This window comes from Ursus americanus, chromosome 18 (genome assembly GCF_024610735.1).
Source record: "Ursus americanus isolate L20-20 chromosome 18, mUrsAme1.1.p, whole genome shotgun sequence".
Taxonomy (NCBI): Eukaryota; Metazoa; Chordata; class Mammalia; order Carnivora; family Ursidae; genus Ursus; species Ursus americanus.
Genome location: NC_142144.1, coordinates 36,767,943 through 36,787,213, shown reverse-complemented (window position 1 = coordinate 36,787,213; position 19,271 = coordinate 36,767,943). Strand labels below are relative to the sequence as shown.

General features: G+C 38.2%; 1 protein-coding gene across 4 annotated transcripts in view; it reads left to right on the top strand.

The window, feature by feature from the left end:
* Positions 1–19,271, top strand: part of NFX1 (nuclear transcription factor, X-box binding 1) — a 72,001-nt gene that overhangs the window by 28,368 nt on the left and 24,362 nt on the right. For all 4 annotated transcript variants that reach the window (XM_045780827.2, XM_045780826.2, XM_045780824.2 and 1 more), the window contains exons 6-11: positions 146–217; positions 1,896–2,035; positions 7,906–8,005; positions 8,089–8,306; positions 12,868–12,965; positions 16,220–16,250. In XM_045780827.2, the coding sequence (XP_045636783.2) occupies positions 146–217; positions 1,896–2,035; positions 7,906–8,005; positions 8,089–8,306; positions 12,868–12,965; positions 16,220–16,250 (659 nt within the window). The remainder of the gene's footprint in view (positions 1–145; positions 218–1,895; positions 2,036–7,905; positions 8,006–8,088; positions 8,307–12,867; positions 12,966–16,219; positions 16,251–19,271) is intronic.

Here is a 19,271-nt window from a genome sequence, read left to right as displayed (position 1 = left end):
TAGTTTAATCAACTTTAGGCAAATACTAAAACATCTCATAATAGCTTTATTTGTTGGCACATTTACAGTAAGACCCAGTAGGGGCAACTTTGTTCAGGTTTGGATACATGAGTATGATTTATTCATCTAAGCCTTTCTCTTTTAGTCTCTGCCATCCTGGACCTTGTCCACCCTGCCCTGCCTTTATGACTAAAACATGTGAATGTGGACGGACCAGGTAAAGTTAGAACTGCTCTCTAAAGACTTCAGTTTCCACATTGGTGATTTATGTGTGAATTTCTAAAGTAAGAATAAGTAGGTAGATATAAATAAGTGGTAGGCATAAATAGTACTTTTTTTTTTTTTTTTTTTTGAAGATTTTATTTATTTGAGGGAGAGAGGCAGAGGGAAAGGAAGAAGCAGACTCCCCACTGACTCAATCCCAGGACCTGGAAATCACAACCAGAGCCGAAGGCAGACGCCCAATCATCTGAACCACCCAGGCACCCCTAAATAGTACTTTTTTGTAAATAATAGTTTACTCTGCTTTCCTGATCCTGTTTTTTGCAGTCTTATAAGTGATTAAGAAGATATTGGCATAGTGAGATTACCCATGTCAGTTGAATGCCAAGATGACAGGGACTTTTTTCTTAACCTCTATGGGTGAAAGAATCAGGATTGAACCCAGGCCTATTAAGGTTCAGGAGACAGGGACCATTTACCTGTACCTAGCATCATATCTGGCATCTAGGAGGTTTTCAGTGAATATTGTTAAATGAAAGAGTAAGTGACCCCAGAGCCCATCCTCTTTTCATTATAATACAAGTTCTCCATCATCAGGGCAAGGATCACTGATAGTTATGAAATGTTTCTGAGGCCCAGTAAGACCCAAATGATTTCTGAACCACAAGACAAAATGGGATTGAGCCAATTTTCAGTGAATCACATTTGTCTGAACTTAGGATAGTAGTATGGCCTGAGAGTAAGGCTCTGAGTCAGAAAAACCAGGTCAGATCTGGGCTCTGCCACTAATCATTTGACCTGGGCAAATTGTGTAGTCTCACTGAGCCTCATTTTTCTTACCATAAAATAGAGATAATAGTGTTCACCTCCAGGGGTTGATGTTAGCCATGATGCTGAGCACTGGAAACTGGTCATCTGTATATGTAACAGTGACTTTTTAAAACAAAATACATGGTTGAGATGAAAGTAGGGGATAGAATAAAACTCTTCTTGCAGGAGAGTAACTCCAAGCTCTAAACCATTACCTTGGAAAGAGACTTGAAAATAATTGTCTAAAAGCACTAGCCTCATATCCCCCTGTAGCCAATAAGTCAGCAAAATTAGGATGCTTATTAGAATAATGCCAGAATGATTTTCCCATCCTGAATCAAAGTCACATACAGTATGTTCTTAAGTATTATATCTACATAAAATTCCAAAGTACCAGATCCAAGGAGAATGCCATTGTATTTCTAGTCTTAGTATATACATTATAACTAACCCTCCCCACCCCTGCCCCCCACCCCCAGCTTTGCTGTTTCCATCTGTAAGATACTATGGGAGCTCCTGGCTCTTTCCTCTCCTGCACGCTACTTCATGCTACTCAGTGAAGAAATCTACCAAGAGAAATTTCCACTTCTTCACTGGTCAGAACATAGGGGAGAGAGAAAGGCAGGATGGGAAATAAGGAAAGCAAAGCAGGGGAAAAAAGAAAGAGTGGAGAGGAGGAAAGTAATTGAGGAAATAAAGATTGGAGGAGGTAAACAGAAAAGTGAGAGAAACAGGGTCAAGAGAAAGATTTCATAGTTTTGGGGGGGGGAAGATTTGGGCTTCATTGTTAAGTTTAGCTATCCAACAGGAACTTATTGTCCAACATCAAACTAATGCTGTCTAAACATCTGTTTTCTTTCTAGGCACACAGTTCGCTGTGGTCAGGCTGTCTCGGTCCACTGTTCCAATCCATGTGAGAATCTTTTGAATTGTGGTCAGCACCACTGTGCCGAGCTATGCCATGGGGGTCAATGCCAGCCTTGTCGGATTATACTGAACCAGGGTAAGTGGTGGGCACACCAGCCAGCAATACTTGTATATTTTCTGGAACCTTATTTATAGTCTTGATGACATGGATTGGTCTCACGCCTATAGTTACAACGTCTCTAGTAGCTCTGTACCTTGGGTAGAGAGAAATGGAGATAGATTAATGCTTAGATGGTTTCAGTGTTTAGTTTTAGTGTTTAGTTTCAGTACTTAGTTTCGTAATACCAATATAGGTCATTGTCCTATAGAATTTGGACAGTAGATTTTAAAATGCTGTTTAAAAGTAAGTGGGAAATTTTTTTAAAAAGTACCTTCTTGAAAAGGATCTAGAGGGGTTCCTGGGCAGCTCAGTTGGTTTAGTGTTCAAGTCTTGATCTCAGCTCAGGTCTTGATCTCAGGGTTGTGAGTTGAAGCTCCGCATTGGGCTCCACACTGGGCATGGAGCCTACTTTTAAAAAAAAGGATCTAGAAAGACCAAAAAAATCTTGAGAAAGAATGAAGTTGAAAGACTTAAACTGTTTGATTTCAAGATTTATAAAGTTACAATAATCATGACAGTGTAGTTATTGGTGTTAATGGTAGACTACTAAATAAGTGAAAGAGAATAAAGTCCAGAAATAGACCCACATTTGTACAGTCAGCTGATTTTCAACCACAATGTTAAGTTAATTCAGTGTGAAAAAGGAGCCTTTTTAAGATGTTGCTAGAACTGGATGTATACGTAAGAAAAAACAAACCTCAACCTCTATCTTACTCTTTACACAAAAATTAATTCTGCGTGGATCACAGACTTAAATGTAAAACCCAGAAACATAAAGCTTCCAGAATAAACTATAAGAGAATACTTTCACAACTTTGGGGTTAGGTAAAGATTTCTTGGACAGAGAACAAAACTACCTTAAAAGAAAAAAATTGATACATTGAACTTTAATTAAAACTAAAAATTTCTGTTCTCAAAAGATACCATTAAGAAAATGAATAGATCAATTGTAGATTGTATCCAGAATATTTGACGTACTCCTACAAAACAACAAAAAAAGAGGAACAACTTAAACAATGAGCAAAAAACTTGAACAGATACTTCATAAAAGAAAACATAGGGGTGCCTGGGTGGCTCAGTCGGTTAAGCATCTGCCTTCAGCTCAGGTCATGATCTTGGGGTCCTGGGATCGAGCCCCGCGTTGGGCTCCCTGCTCAGCAGGGAGTCTGTTTCTCCCTCTCTCTCTACCCCTCCCCCAGCTTGTGCTCTCTTTCCCTCTCTCTCTCAAATAAATAAAATCTTTAAAAAAACAAAAAAAACATAAATAGCCAATAAACATGTGAAAGGTGCTTAACACCTTCAGATACTAACGAAATGTAAATTAAAACCACAATCAGAGTAGTATAATATAACCACTTTAGTTTGGTAGTTTCTTTAAAGGTTAAATGTAGAATTTCACCATATGACCCAGCAATTCCACTCCTAGGCATATATCCAAAAGAGGTGGAAATATACGTCCACACAAAACTTGTAAATGCATGTGCATAGCAGTACTATTCATCATAATCAAAACATGGAAACAATTCAAATGTCTATCACCTGATGAATGGATAAACAAATGTAACCATGCAGCAGGTTATTATTCATCCATGAAAGGGAATAGAATATTGATAGATGCCATGAAGTGGATGAACCTCCAAAATGTTATGCTAAGTGAAAGAAGCGAGCCACAAAGACACACATACTGTGCGATTGCTCTGTTTTTACAACAGCCCCTGATCTGCAGGGATCCTGGCCTACCATGTATTGGTGCCCTGTGGAGTTTTATTTGATGAAATTTTACCTTAGTGTGATGCTATTGATCTATGTTGGCACTTGAAATAAGTAACAGCCCTATGAAATGTTTTATGTTGTGCACTATGAGTGTTTCATGTGAGGAACTGTGCTGTGTATTACTCAAGTGTTCTCTTTATGGGTCCTCTTGGGAGAAATTACTGTCTGGCCTTAGTTCCAAGAGTAGTAGTTTTTCCTCAAAGGTGATTGATCTTTTTATCTTAGGAACCCTGGATAAGTGGACCTAATGTTTGTCTTTATAGTGTACTTTTTTTAACTTTGATTTATTCTGTATCTCTACCATTGTTCTACTTTTCACATCTTTACATGTATTTTCCTGTGTTATATTTCATATATCCTTATCCTTTGAGATAAGGCAGGAGTTAAGTATATACTGGCTGTTTGGTTTTAGGAGTATAGACTGCGGTGTGAGAGAGTCCCTTTGTGGACCACATTTAGCTCTTGATTCATATTGTGCTTTGTCTCAGCTAACTCACCCAGGTCTTTTTTGTACAAATTTGTATGGATTCCAGTCTCTGACTTTCTGTTTTTGTGTTGTTGATTTTTCAGACCCAGTTGAAAGCTTTTTGTTTGTCTGCAATAAATATCTAGGAGAGTATAGCTTATTTATCCTCTTCATTTGTAGTTCTTCTAGGATCCCTTTCAGCCTTATCTAGAGATTTAATAAGCATTCCTCCCAGAGGTTCATTCATGTGTTGATAAAAATGCTGAACAGGCTAAAGCTTGCAGCAGAGACCTTCTTCCAGACTACCGTTGGTTCCCGAATAATCTTCAACCAGCAGTGACCACCCAGTTCTTCTGTCACCAGCTCATATTGCTGTCTCTTGTGCCTACGCATACATAACGGGGCTTTTTAATACTGTACTCAGGTTGTTTCCTGATTGAACAGGGGCTCCATTTTGTTTTCATTGTCACAATTTTCTGACCCTTGATTCTTTTTTGTTTTTTATTTAACTGAATTAAGATACAGTCTTACATTAGTTTTAGGTGTAGAGCATATTGATTTGACAACTCTATACATTACTCAGTGCTTACCACAGTAAGTGTAGTCACTGTCTGTCACCATATATTGTTACTATAGTATTATTGACTGTATTCTCTGTGTTGTCCTTTTCATCTCCATGACTTATTTTATAACTGGAAGTTTGTACCTTTTAATTCCCTTCACCTAGTTCATCTGTCCCCGTGCCTACCTCCCCTGTGGCAACCACCAGTTTGTTCTCTATATTTAAGAGTCTGTTTGGTTTTTTGCTTGCTTGTTGATTCATTTGTTTTGTTCTTTAGAGTCTACATAAAAGTGAAATCATATGGTATTTGTCTTTCTCTGTCAGACTAACTTCACTTAGCACAATACCCTCTAGGTCCAAGTTGCAAATGGCAAAGTCTCATTCTTTTTATGGCTGAGTAATAGTCCATTGAATATATCTACGTACCACATCTTCTTTATCCATTCATCTATTGGTGGGCTCTTGGGTTGTTTCTGTATCTTGGCTATTGTAAATAACGCTCAACAAGCATAGGGTTACATGTAGCTTTTGAATTAGTGTTTTTGTTTTCCTTGGGTAAATACCTAGTTGTAGAATTGCTGGATCATGGTATTTCTGTTTTTAATTTTTTGAGGAACCTCCATACAGTTTTCCACAGTAGTTGCACCAGTTTATATTCCCACCAACAGTGTACAAGGGTTCCTTTTTCTTCACATTCTCACCAACACTTACTATTCCGTATCTCTCTTATTTTTTTGTTTTAAGATTTTATTTATTTATTTGAGAGAGAAATAGCGAGAGAGAGAGCATAAGCAGGGAGGGGAGAGGGAGAAGCAGGCTGCCCGTGAGCAGGGAGCCCAACACAGGGCTCAATCCCAAGATCATGACCTGAGCTGAAGAGAGACGCCCGATAGACAGAGCCACCCAGGCACGCCATCCTTATCTTTTTGATACTGGGCATTCTGACTAGTGTGAGGTGATATTGTGGTTTTGATTTACATTTCTCTGATGATTAGTGATGTTGAGTATCTGTCAGCAATGTGTATATCTTCTTTGGAAAAGTGTATATTTGGGTCCTCTGCCCATTTTTAACTGGATTGTTTCTGTTTTTGGTGTTGAGTTTCATAAATTCTTTATATATTTTGGCTATTAACCCCTCATCAGACATCTTATTTGCAGATATGTTCTCTTATTTGTTAGGTTGTCTTTTTGTTTTGTTGATGGTTTCCTTTGCTGTGTAAAAGCTTTTTATTTTGGTGTAGTCCCAGTGGTTTATTTTTGCTTTTATTTCCCTTGCCTGAGGAGACATATCCATAAATATGTTGCTAAAGGCAGTGTCCAAGAGGTTACTGCCTGTGTTTACTTTTAGAAGTTTAATGGTTTCAGATCTCTCATTTATGTCTTTAATTCATTCTGAGGATATTTTTGTGTATGATGTAAGAAAATGGTCCAGTTTCATTCTTTTGCATGTAGCTGTTAAATTTTTCTAGCACTATTTACTGAAAAGACTCTTCCCCATTGTATATTCTTGCCTCCTTTATCGTAGATTAATTGACCATGCAGGCATGGGTTTATTTCTGACCCTCGACTTTTTTGTTCACAGCTATCTGCTCATTACCTCCGAAAAACAAAACAAAACAAAATCCTCTGTTCTGTCTGAGCAGAAACTTAGCAAAGAAAAGCCTGCTTGCAGAAATTCCCAGTTACTAGGGTTTCTTTACCAATTTCATTGGCTCCATAAATACTGGTTGTATTTCCTACATCTATATTCATCCAGTAAGTCTTTATTGAATAAATGAATCAGTTTTAGAACAGGGGATGAAACTGCAAATGTACTTACTGGAAGATGGAATGTAGATTTTAAAAATCAAGAGTCTTGGTTGGGTCTTTATTGATTTGAGGCTTTCCCCTTTCTCGTGTCTCATTGAAAGTTTTTGGTCATTTTTTTTTATAAACATTATTGCTAATGTTTGAAGTTAGAAGTATTCTATTTTATTTTTTACTAAATATGTGATTTTAAGATTTGATGTTTTTATAGTGTTGCATTTATTTTTATGTTGATTTTATGTGCAAGTAGATAATCTAAGTTGTATTGAGAAAGAAGGAAAGCATCATTAAGTCTGCAAGATTTCAATTTAGTTTCTACTCTTTTGGTCTGCTTTTATTATGTAGGGCCAAGTATATTTGCATAGATTGATTTTAATGGGATAAATTTTTATTATAAATTGAAAATGTAAAGTAACACTTAGAAAAATTATGTAAATTGATGAAAATTAGTTCTCATCAGACTTTGTTACATATTAATACATCAGAAACATAACTCCTTAAATATAACACATATTTATTGCTGACCTCAAGAAATAAAGGAACTCATTTCTTGAACCCACAGGAAGAGCTATAGATGTTGGACTGGGTTCTTTATCTAGCAAATTAAAGTCTTGAGTTGTTTGAACTTTCTGCTCAGTGTGAATACTCAAACATGATTACTTCAAATTCAATAGTAGTAGAATACAAATGATTAAGGATTTTATATTGCACTGATTTTTTTATTCCCTTTTAGCAATAGATAGTTTTTCTGAGTATTTTATGTGAACCCCAATATATAAAGTACTAAATCTATGCTGCTTGCGTTGGAGTGAAGACGGCAGGGATTCAGTCATCATCTCCTCCATGACTGGCACCAACTTGGCTTCTATCTTCTGTAACGTCTCTAGAGGACCCCAGTGATGCCCAGGGAGCCTCAGGATGAATGGTTCTCAGCCATGGCCTTAGGGGCTGGACAGTAGTCTCTTCATTTAGAGGGTTGCTTCACTTTAATGCTGTTCTGAGGATGTGTTGCAGAGGCACATGGGATATCGACAGTCTAACAAGGCCTTTTTCACTTCTTCCTGTGATAAAGCCTCTTAGGTGGATCTTAGAGCTGCTATATAAGCCACATTTATTTCTGCATCAGGTCTGATCAACACTAATGAATAGCATTTTGTGCTAGGTTCTTGTAGATTGCGTGGAACATTTTAAGAATCCATACAGTTTACTAACCTTTGTTTTTGAAATTGTGTCCTCAAGTGTGCTACTGTGGCAGCACTTCCCGAGATGTGTTATGTGGAACAGATGTAGGAAAGTCTGATGGATTTGGAGACTTTGGCTGTTTAAAGATATGTGGCAAGTAAGGTTTTATGTTTTTCTCAGTAAGAATAAAGCCATATTTTATGCAACAATTATATAACAGTCTGTTGTTTTTCTTTACAGGGACTTGAAATGTGGGAACCATACATGTTCTCAAGTGTGCCACCCTCAGCCCTGCCAGCCGTGCCCACGGCTCCCCCAGCTGGTGCGCTGTTGCCCTTGTGGCCAAACTCCTCTCAGCCAATTGCTAGAACTTGGAAGTAGTAGTCGGAAAACATGCATGGATGCTGTCCCTTCGTGTGGAAAAGTGTGCGGCAAGCCTCTGCCATGTGGTTCCTTAGGTAACCAGTAGGCGTAAAGTTGTCTTTAAAAATATATAAGCAGAATAGTGTTAAATTTCAGTTATAGTATCAGAGGCTTTTGAAAATATTAATGATAAAATTTGTGTGGGCATTTTTTCTTTCCTCCTCAAAATATACTTATGAAAACTCAAATATGCCCAAGTGATCTCTCCTTTTGCTTCGGCTATTTTATTGCCATCTCAGGACAGTTGCGAGATACTATTCCATGTGGGGCCGGTGGGGGTTATAATTTCTCTTAGTAGCCTGCAGTAGTATGAACACCATATATCCTTTTACCAGTCCAGGGGTCAATGAGTGTTTAAAGGCATTTTCATATAATAGGAACATGTTAAATGACTGCGGTTGAGATGTTTAAGAACTAAAATGCTAAATATAATAAAACTTTAGCCATTGGAGTACTCAAGAAATACTTTCTCTATAGCTGAGTTTCCCATTTGGTTGAGGGTAAGACTTTCTGAGCATCATTTTGGAAGGCAGTTTTCTAAAACTTGCATTTTCTTCTTTCTTTAAACAGAGGTTACTGAAGATAATTTCTTTCCTCTTTATTGACTCAGAGTCATCATTTTCCTGAACCTCAGTTATTGTATTATGCTGGGTACAGTGATGCCCTTAGGGCGTACTCAGGTTTCTCGGGCAATTTCCCCACACCAGTGTACAGTTTTAATTGTTTTATCTACTTGTTAAAGCTTTTGGGTGTTTATTTTCCTGTCATTGCTTTTAGTGTGCCTGTGTGCCTACCATTAATGACGCTCCCTTTTTTCTGTTCTGTGGCTTCTTATATTTTGGATATAGAAACCAGAAAAAGTTTGTTGGAATTAGCTATAAAGTAATAGTCTGAGTTCTGAGACAGTCTGAGGCAGTCCTTGGGGAATATACCCGTATAGTTTTGCAATGGCTTGGCACCTTCTCTCCTGGGTGAGTGTTCAAAGGCTGTGTATTTAGAAAAATGGATGTGGGCAACTGAGTCTGTATAAGAGAGGTATTCCTATAACTAATTGTCAAAGCTAAAATCTTTAGGTTTGGTTTCCATGTTTATTGAAAAGAGAGATTTCATATTTCTTCCAGATACCAGCAGAAACTGGTAGGTACACCCTACCTAATTATTTTTTATAGTTTGACTTTAAAATTGTGTATAGAGGAGAAATGCTCTTTTCTCATATTTTAATACATATTTTAACTGCATTAGGAAAATCAGTTGTCTGTTGGTTCTCTTGCCTACTGTAAAAATGTATCTTCAGATAAGCTCTGTAAAGTGGAGATCAGATGACTTCAAAATCAAGAAGGATAGTAAAGGTCTTCCCTTTTCAAAAAGCTCATGGGTCAGTTTTGTAATAATTTCATATATGATGACCAGAAATCCCACTGTGGGGCTAAGATATGTTGACAATCAGAGAAAGAGGAAATGTGAAATGGGTAGTGCAGGGGGACTTGAGCAAGAGAAGGATAGTAATTGTCTGTATAAATAGGCCCAGAGGGTGGGACAAGACCAGATGAAGGGGTGTGAGGGTAACCACTGTACCTCAACAAGTTTTTAGTCATGGAAAATTTGTAAGGAATTAGGCTGAGTCGGATTGAGAGCTCAAAGACAATCCCATGGCTAGTGAAAACAATGGCTGTCAAGTTTATTCAGATCTGGCTTATCTGTAGAAAGCTTGCCGAAATCTTTTAGTAGCTCACTCAATAGGAATTTCCATCCTAGACAGATTGCTTTAGTATGAGATACTAGGGAAAGTTCTACTTTCAGGATGGGAACATGAGCTGTGTGGACCCATTCCCCAGCAAAACAAGCAAAGCTAGGGAAAATTATTACAAAGCAATTACTTAAAGTTTCTGGAAATTGTCCTATGGGCATACATCAAATGAACTATTTGTTAAAGAAAACCTAAAATTCAGTAAGAACAGCAAGAGTCTATGTTGTTTAAGTCACAGTCCACTCCCTTCCTTCCACCCCGAGCTCAGCTTAACAAAAGCTCTACTCAGGATAGGTGTGCCAAGAAGATAGGGCTGCCTCTACCCCTAAGCTCCCTACCATATTTCACAGGGAGGAGCCGACTGCCAGCATTTTTCATCCCCTCTAACTCCAAGTGGAAGAGGCTAAATTTCTGGTAAGCACAGCTGAGCAGTCAGGGGCTCCTTTTCATACAGCCCCACCCATAAGTTGGGAGTTCGTACCCCAGTCACAACAGGCTAGACTGTTGAGGCCCCAGTCATCTTCACCCCAGCTCACTTTTAGAGCAGAGGTTCTACACTGGGAAAAACAAGCCAAGAAAACCAGAGGCTACTGTCCCACTTAGCACCAAGAGTAAGTGACTGAGACTTTTCCCAGGGGGAAAGGTAGTCCATAAGAAAAGAGAGCTACAAAGTATTCCCCCAAAGGAACGGACTTTAATTTGAAACACAGTAGAGAAGTTCAGACCTAAAGGCCCTTTAAAAAATAATACCTCTTCTTAATTAAGGGCAGTAAGCTAAACTGTAAGCCAGCTAGTTCAGCAGAAAGAACTAGGGAAAGAGATAACTAAGAGGAGCCCTTCTGAGATCAGAACAAACTATACAGACTTGACTCAAAGACTGCCCCTGCCCACATTTCATTGAATCAGACTGCTGAGCAATTTGTGCCCAACAGAGAGAAAGTAGAATGAAGAAAAATGAACAGCGCCTCAAACAAATGCAGGGCACTTTTAAGCACACAAGCATATATGTAATGGGAATACCACAATAGTAGAAAGCAGAAAAATATTTGAATAGCTGAAAACTTTTCAAGTTTATTGAAAACCATTAATCTATGTATCCAAGAAGCTCAGCTTATCCAATAGGATGAATTCAAAGAGAGCCACACCTAGTAAAAAGCTGAAAGCCAAGGACAAGGAGGAAATCTTGAAAGCAGCAAGAGAAATATGACTCCTCACATACAAGGGAACCCCTATAAGATTAACAGCAGACTTCTCATCAGAAACAATGGAGAACACCACATCACAACAAGAAGACACTGGAATGAACTATTCAAAATGCTGGGGGGAAAAAACTGAAGCTTCTATCCAGAACTATCTTTCAAAAATGAAAATAAAAACAATTCATTGCTAGGAGATCTGCTTCACAATAAATACTAAAGGAAGTTCTTCGGGATAAAAGCAAGTAAACCCAGATATAAATTCAAATCCATATGAAAAATCAAAGAGTAACAGTAATTACATAATTTTAAATGATAGTGTAAATGCATATTCTTTTCGCAACTGACTTAAAAAACAATTGTATAAGATAATATGTAATTGTATTGTTAGGCCTATAACGACGTGGAAATCTGTCTGACAATAAGAGCACAAAGAGGGTGGGTGGGGTCACAGTTGTACTGGGGTAAAAAAGTGATACCAAGTGGTAACTCAGATCTGCAGGAACAAATGAAGAAAACCAGAAATGGTAAATAAGATGATAAATACAACAAACTGTGAATGTATGCTTGCTGTCCTTTTCTCAGCTTTAATAGAAATTATATGAAGTAATATAATAATATATTATTGGGTTTGTAACATGTAGACATATGTATAACAATAATAGCGTAAAAGAGAAGGGAGACTAGAGCTACATAGAAATAAGACTTCTATATCTCACTGGAATTAGATTAGTATAAATCTGAAGTAGATTCTGATAAAATGTATCTGGTAAGCCCTAGAACAGCCATTAAGAAAATAACCCCCCTAAAAATAGTGAAAAATACCATTAAAGGAAAAAAATGTTATATTAGAAAATATTCACTTAATGCCAAAGAAAGCGGTAAAGGAGGATTCGATTAATAAAAAAAGACAGGAGGCATACAGAAAAGTAAAAGTTAAATGTTAGCAGGTATAATTCAACTGTATCTATAATAATGTTAATGTGAATAGATTAAACTATTAGAAAGCAGAGGCTGTCCAATGAAATTTTTTTAAAAAGCACAAGATCCAACTATGTGGTATCTTTAGAAAACAGACTTTAGAGTTAAAAATAAAATTAGGCTGAAAATAAAAGGATGGGAAAAAACACATCATTTAAACAGCAGCCGTAAGAGGCTGTGACTGATCCCCAAGGGATCCTTGAAACGGAATTTGTCCTAAACCTAGTTTAGGAGAATAAATGGCAGATATCTTATCACCAGATAGTCACAGAGCTAGAGTCAGTGAGATTATGGATCATGGTTTCTGATTGTTTATGATCCCCAGATTTTCAGAGTCAAGAATACTTCAGTAAAGTCATCCATGGCTATAATTTTAAGGATATCCACGTCTAACCTTGAGACTTGAGACGTAAAGAAAGGAGTCAGAAGATCTGATTTTTGACTTAGGGCAAAGCATTATGGACTCCAAAGGATATTCTTTGCCAGAAAAGGCCCCGCCTGCCAGATGAAGGGAAGATAGGGGAAGAGGCATTGACTACATCATTTTTCCCTCAACTCTCATTCTGGAGTTGCAGGGCATAGAAGTAGAAGACCAATATGTCTAGTGAACTTGGGAGTCTGAAAATGAGTACTTGCAGTTTTCATTCCTAGCTTTTTTCATTTTTATTGAAGATTTCATTCATACCTGTGAAAAGCTCTGCCATGAAGGAGACTGTGGACCATGCTCTCGTACATCAGTTATTTCCTGCAGATGCTCTTTCAGAACAAAGGTAAATCGTAAACAATGTTAGAGTTGTTATCACTCATACCTTTTAAATTAATGATTATGGGATGCGAGGAATCAAAATAACTTAATAATGTTTTGTTCCTATCATACTACATATGATTCATTTAATCCAGCCAGTGTATGCTGACAGCAACCAGGGGCTAGTTGTAGGGTAGGTACTGGAGGTGGGGGGGAGTAGCACTCTAGGCTCAGAGACCAGTAATGGGCCTAAGGCAAGTGTACAGATAGCTCTACCAAATACAAGTGTGATAATGCTAGATGCTAGTGTAGAACAAAAGCACTTATTGCAAGGAGTTAGGTAACTAAGAAGTTGGAGAGAACATAGTCCACAAGATCGCCCTCATTCCTGATACCCACTGTAAGAGTTTAGACAACTGCTGAATTAGAATAGTCCATAAGACCACCCTAACTTCTGATAACCAACTGCAAGTCCAGTGTCCCCAAGACCACCCTCAGGGTTTGATAATTCACTAAAAGGACTCAACAGAACTCATTGAAAGCTGTTAGAATCGTGGTTACAGTTTATTACGGGGGGAGGATACAGATTAATATCATCCAAAGGAAGAAACACGCAGGGCAGAGTCCAAGAAATACCAAATATGAAGCTTCTAATTGTCCTCTCCCTATGGAGTTGGACCAGTGTTACTTTCTCAACATCAGTTGGTAATAATATGCATGGAGTATTGCCAACCAAGAAAGGTCACCCAAGCCTGGGTGTTCAGTTTTTACTGAGGTTCCATTGTGTACACATGGTTGACTGCCCATGTGGCTGATCTCAGTCTCCAGTGTCACCAGAGGTCTATGGTTACTGTATGGACCCAAGTCTCCACCCTGACGTACATTATTGGTCTTTGTGGTATAGCCAGTCCCCACCTTAAGACTTTTCAGTATGGCCAGTCTGTACCCTAAATTGCGTTACACTGTGTGGTGACCCAAGGCCTCAGGCAAACAGTGACACTCCTATCAGGCGTGATATTCCAAAGGCTTAGAGATTACCTCCCAGAAGCCAATGGCAAAGGCCAGACCGCCCTTTCAAAAAGGTTAATTCTTAACTATACAAGTGTTTTGTCAATTTCTACTTCCTGCCCCAGGGCAGTTTTGATTGGACTTTTTGTTATAAAAGGGACATCTAACCATTTTTACCATTCCTATGCTTATAACCAAAGGCAGGAGCCTTGATGTGGAAGTCTTTGGGTAATCCAACTTGGAGAACATTCCAAGTATGATCAGTCCTCTCTGACCCACTTTCAGTGCATATTCACCACTACCAAGCTCAAGGTCTGGGTAGCTTCTAACTTGCAAATGATTCTGAGGATGTAGTTCATAAATTGGGAGCTAGTTTATTAGGTAAGCTTTAGAATAAAAATGTAAAAATAATGCAGTTTACATTTGGCAAAAGTTGTATGTGTGTGCAGTTCTTTTCCCTGAAAGAAACTGCAGAGTACGTGGGACAGTAGAGATATTTTGAATGTCAGCTACAGGACCTTGAAGACTGTGAAGTACTGTGATCTAGTAATCACAATTTTAGTAATACCCAGAGGTGCTCTTTGTGACCAAGAAGCACCGGCAGGGTTGGGACGCATGAGCTAGAAATGGTTACTGTCAGTTTGCTTCTTTCTCCACAGCAATCCCATTCTCTGTGCTTTTTTGCTTCTCATTCACTGTCCTTCCTCACTCCCTCTAATAGTGGACCCCATGGCAGTGAGTGTACTCATGAAAAGCTTTGTGTAAATAGAATTTTTGCAAATAAGTTTTATTCTAAAATTGCTGTGAGCACTCATTAACAGTATGAATTTTCTTGAAACCTCTGGCAGAGTGAAAAATCTCTTTGAAACTGTTGATCATCACCTCATTGTTTAGCCAAATTTTTCATGAAATGTCTTTTGTAATGAATGGGCTTTTCCATCTTTTTCCCTTTTTTTTTTTTAAATTAAGGTTTTATTTATTTGAGAGAGAAATAGCGAGAGAGGGCATGAGTAGGGGAGGGACAGAGCCTGACTCGGGAGCTCTATCCCAGGACCCTAGGATCATGACCCGAGCCAAAGGCAGACACTTAACCAACTGAGCCACCCAGGTGCCCCTGGAAGTGAGTTTTCTAGATAAGTAAAACTAATTTCTTAAAGCTTCAAAGCTTTGGTGGGAGTCTTTGAAAAATTTATGCTGTATCTTACCACCTCTTACAAAGAGTACTGTATTTAACTTTTTGTTGGTTATTCATACTGATTTTAGGGACCTATAGGAGCTCTGCCTTTCCCTGAAGTTGTAGATGCCACTGTAGCATGTCATTTCTACTCTATAATCCAGTGTTTGCATTAACTGGAACATTCGCTCAAGCAATTTTCACGAGGCTGCTCATGAAATTTCTAGAGAACGTATGGGGAACTTTTCCTTATCATCCAACACAACCAACTAATTTATCGAAAACATCTTTCTAGCTAGAGTCTTCCTTTTCTTAGACCTTTTTACTTCTCTTTTCAACTCTAGTAGCTGCCCCTTTTTTCAGGGTCATTTTCACTAAGAAAAAATATTTTTATCATTTTGCTAGTTTCTGAGTACATAGCAACCTGTGAATGACATCAAAGACAAATTCAGACGTGGATGCTGGGCAGCCAAACTCCCTCTCCCCCAAGTGACTGACATGCTCCCACGCAGCTGCCTCTCCACACATTATTCAGGATCATGCCTCAGCAAGTTACATGTGATCTTTGGGGTCATTCATACATAATTACTACAGTAATACTCTGAATGCCAGAGGACTACTCTATTCTACTTTGCTGCATTTCACCAATGTCAGGGCTGCTCTTAAGTGTGTTGAGCTCTTTGCCTCTGGTACCAGATTGTTACATATTTTCACTTTTTCTGCTTTTTATGGCTTTTTCTGTCTACCCTTGCCAGGCAGTTATTTTTCTTTGCTTTCTATACCTTTAACAGCCCCTCTTTCCATTCAGCTTTTATAATTCCTAATCTACTTTGAATTAGGAGGCCAGACCACAGAGATTATTACAGTTATATTTATATGAAGTGTCAGTAAACCTGGGGCCCTGTTGTCAGGAAAGCATATTAAATACAGGGACTGAGCTAACCTAGTTCCAGATGGATAAAGTTGGTGAATAAGTGGCTGCCACAGAAGTACAGGATATTTAGGATATACATGTTATATTTAGCATTATTCTATAATTGTATTGTTTCATTTATTCCTAAAGGAGTTACTGTTGTCTTTTTTTCCTTTTTTCCTAGGAGCTTCCGTGTACCAGTCTCAAAAGTGAAGGTATGGTTGGGAAGGGGCAAGAGGGAACATTCTGGGATAAAAGTAATTGTTCTCTATCTTGATAGGGGTTTGGGTTATGTATTTGTCATAACTCAGTAAAGGTACACTTAGAATTTGTGCATTTCATTGTATGTAACTTTTACCTGAAAAGAAAAGTAAAAATCATAAACTGAATTCTAGTTAATGATGCTAAAGTTAGGGTAAGTGTACTCATATCTGCAGCTTTCTTTGCAGTGCATCAAATATTAAGATAAATTGATTGGTAGATAGAATAGGTAGATATGTGAAAAAGTGATGGTAGAATCTCAGTAATGGTATATGGATATTCACTGTAAAGTTGTTTCAACTTCTTTATATGTTTGAAAATTTTCATAATAAAATGGCGGTAATGGGGGTGAAGGTGAATAATACCTAATGCAGCAAACTTTACACACTGACTCTGATGCTTGATCCCCATAAGGCTCGATTCTGTTGCATACCTGGAACAGCCTTCTTAACCTTGAGGACTACAGTGTCCTTTCTTCCTTTGTCCTTGATCCTGACATTCTGTGCTGTTATGATTCTATCCTTTGCTAACCATTTCATAGTCTTTTGTTTAAGCCACCTTAAAACCTTTCTGGAAAGCGACAGAAGTTAAATAGAAGTTAAATGTGTACAAAATAAAAGCTCTTATTCTGGCTAGGAAGAAAGCTGTATTGGGTTAGGATGCTTTTGTTTGCGGGTATTAAAAACCCAGGGAAAAGTAACATCAGTAATAAGGGAGTTTACTGTCTCACATAGTAGGAAGTATGGAGGCAGAACAAGGCCCGGCTTGGTTAATTCCAGCCTCACTGATTGCAGGACACCAGGTCAGCTTCTCTGATTTTTTTGGTTTTCCCCTCATGGGTGGAAGTTAGCTATAGCAAGTCCACACATCTCACCCAACAACATCCAAAGGAAAGAGATTCTTAAGCTTCCCTTCCTTCATTTTTTTTTCCCCAAGAGAGCAAGTGGGGTGGGGGAGGGGCAGAGGGAGAGAGAATCTTAAGCAGGCTCCCCACTGAGTGCAGAGCCCAACTTGGGGCTTGATCTCACAACCCTGAGATCATGACCAGAGCCAAAATCAAGAGTCTGATGTTTAACTGACTGAGCCACCCAGTTGCTCCAAGTTCCGCTTCCTTCTTAAGAGCAAGGAAAACAGTCCTGAGAGGCTCTCAGTACACTTTGTATCACATGCTCCTGCCTAAACCAGACATTAACAAGGGGAATGGAATTAACAGGCAAATAGACTATTCTGCATTCACACCTTGAACCGAGGAGCACATGGGCACCCAATTTCTGAAAAAAATTAAGGCTCTGTAGCATTAAGAAGGTGGAGAGTAGCTGTTTGGGAGGTAGCTAGAAATATCCGCCTTAAGCCCACAGTCAAAATTTTGGTTATTAAAAACATAATTTGAAAAAATTACATTAATACACTTTTTAAAGTAAAAAAATAAAAACAGCGTAAAGTAAATAGTGAAAATATACCCTAACCTGATTTTCCCCTCCTAGTTCTACTTCCCTGATGAAACTGTTATTAGTTTGTTGGGTATGGGTCTAGATCTTTTTCTGTGTTCATATAGATGTATTCACGTGCCCGTTAGTTTTGTTTTTTCTTCTAAACTTAGGTTTCTACTAAGCATGCTGTTTGCAACTTGGGTTTTTTTTTCCCTCAGTAATATAGCAAAGACATTTTTCCATGTCAGTGTATATAGCTCTCCCTCTTACAGGGTATTCTATATGTGGGTATTCTATATGTGGGTATACCGCAGTCCAGTTCACCATTGCCCTTTGGGTGGTCATTCAGGCTGTCTCCAGTTTTTCCCCATTACGAATAATGCAGTAGCCATCTTGTCTGACGTTTTAAAACTTTATGATGAAATATTGCAGCCATAAATGAAAGTAGAAAGATTAGTATAATAAACCCTAAGTACCTGTCACCCATCATCTGTTATCAACATTTTGCTCTCCCTTCCCTACTTTTTATTTTCACTAGAGTACTTTGAAAACAAATCTCAAACATTATTTCACCCATAAAAACTTCAGCACCTAGCCCATTTTTAAAAATTGAGATAAAATTCACATAACGGGCCCCTGGGTGGCTCAGTCGTTAAGTGTCTGCCTTCGGCTCAAGTTATGACCCCAGCTTCCTGGAATCGAGCCCCGCATTGGGCTCCCTGCTCTGCTGGGAGCTGCTTCTTCCTCTCCCATTCCCCCTGCTTGTGTTCCCTCTCTCGCTGGCTATTTCTCTCTCTCCGTCAAATAAATAAATAAAATCTTTAAAAAATAAATAAATAAAATAAAATTCACATGACATAGAACAGGCCATTTTAAAGTATACAATTCAATGGCATGTAGTAAATTCACAATGTTGTGCAGCCATCACCTCTGTCTAGTTCCAAAACATTTTCATCACCCTAAGAGGAAACCCTGTTTTCATTAAGTTTTCACTCCCCATTCACTCCTCCCTCAAACCCCTGGGAACCACTAATCTGCTTTCTGTCTCTATGGATTTACCTATTCTGAGTATTTCATATAAATGGAATCATATAGTATGTAACCTTTTATGCCTGGCTTCTTTCACTTAGCATATTTTCAAGACTCATCCATGTTGTAGCACATATCAGTACTTCATTCCTCTTTATGACTGAATAATATTTCACTGTATGGATATATCACAATTTATTTATCCATTCATCTGTCGACAGACATTTGGGTTGTTTCGATCTTTTGGCTATTATGATTAGTGCTACTGTGAACATTTGTACACAAATTTTTGTTAAAACACCTGTTTAAAATTTTTTTGGATATATACCTACAAGTGAAATTGCTGGATCATATGGGAATTCTGTGTGTAATTTTTTAAAGAACTGCCACAGCAGTTTTCCGTAGCAGCTACATCATTTTACATTCCCATCAACAATGTGTGAGGGTTCCAGTTTTTCCACATTCTCTCCAGCACTTATTTTTTGTTTTGGTTTTGGTTTTTATGTGTTTTCTTAT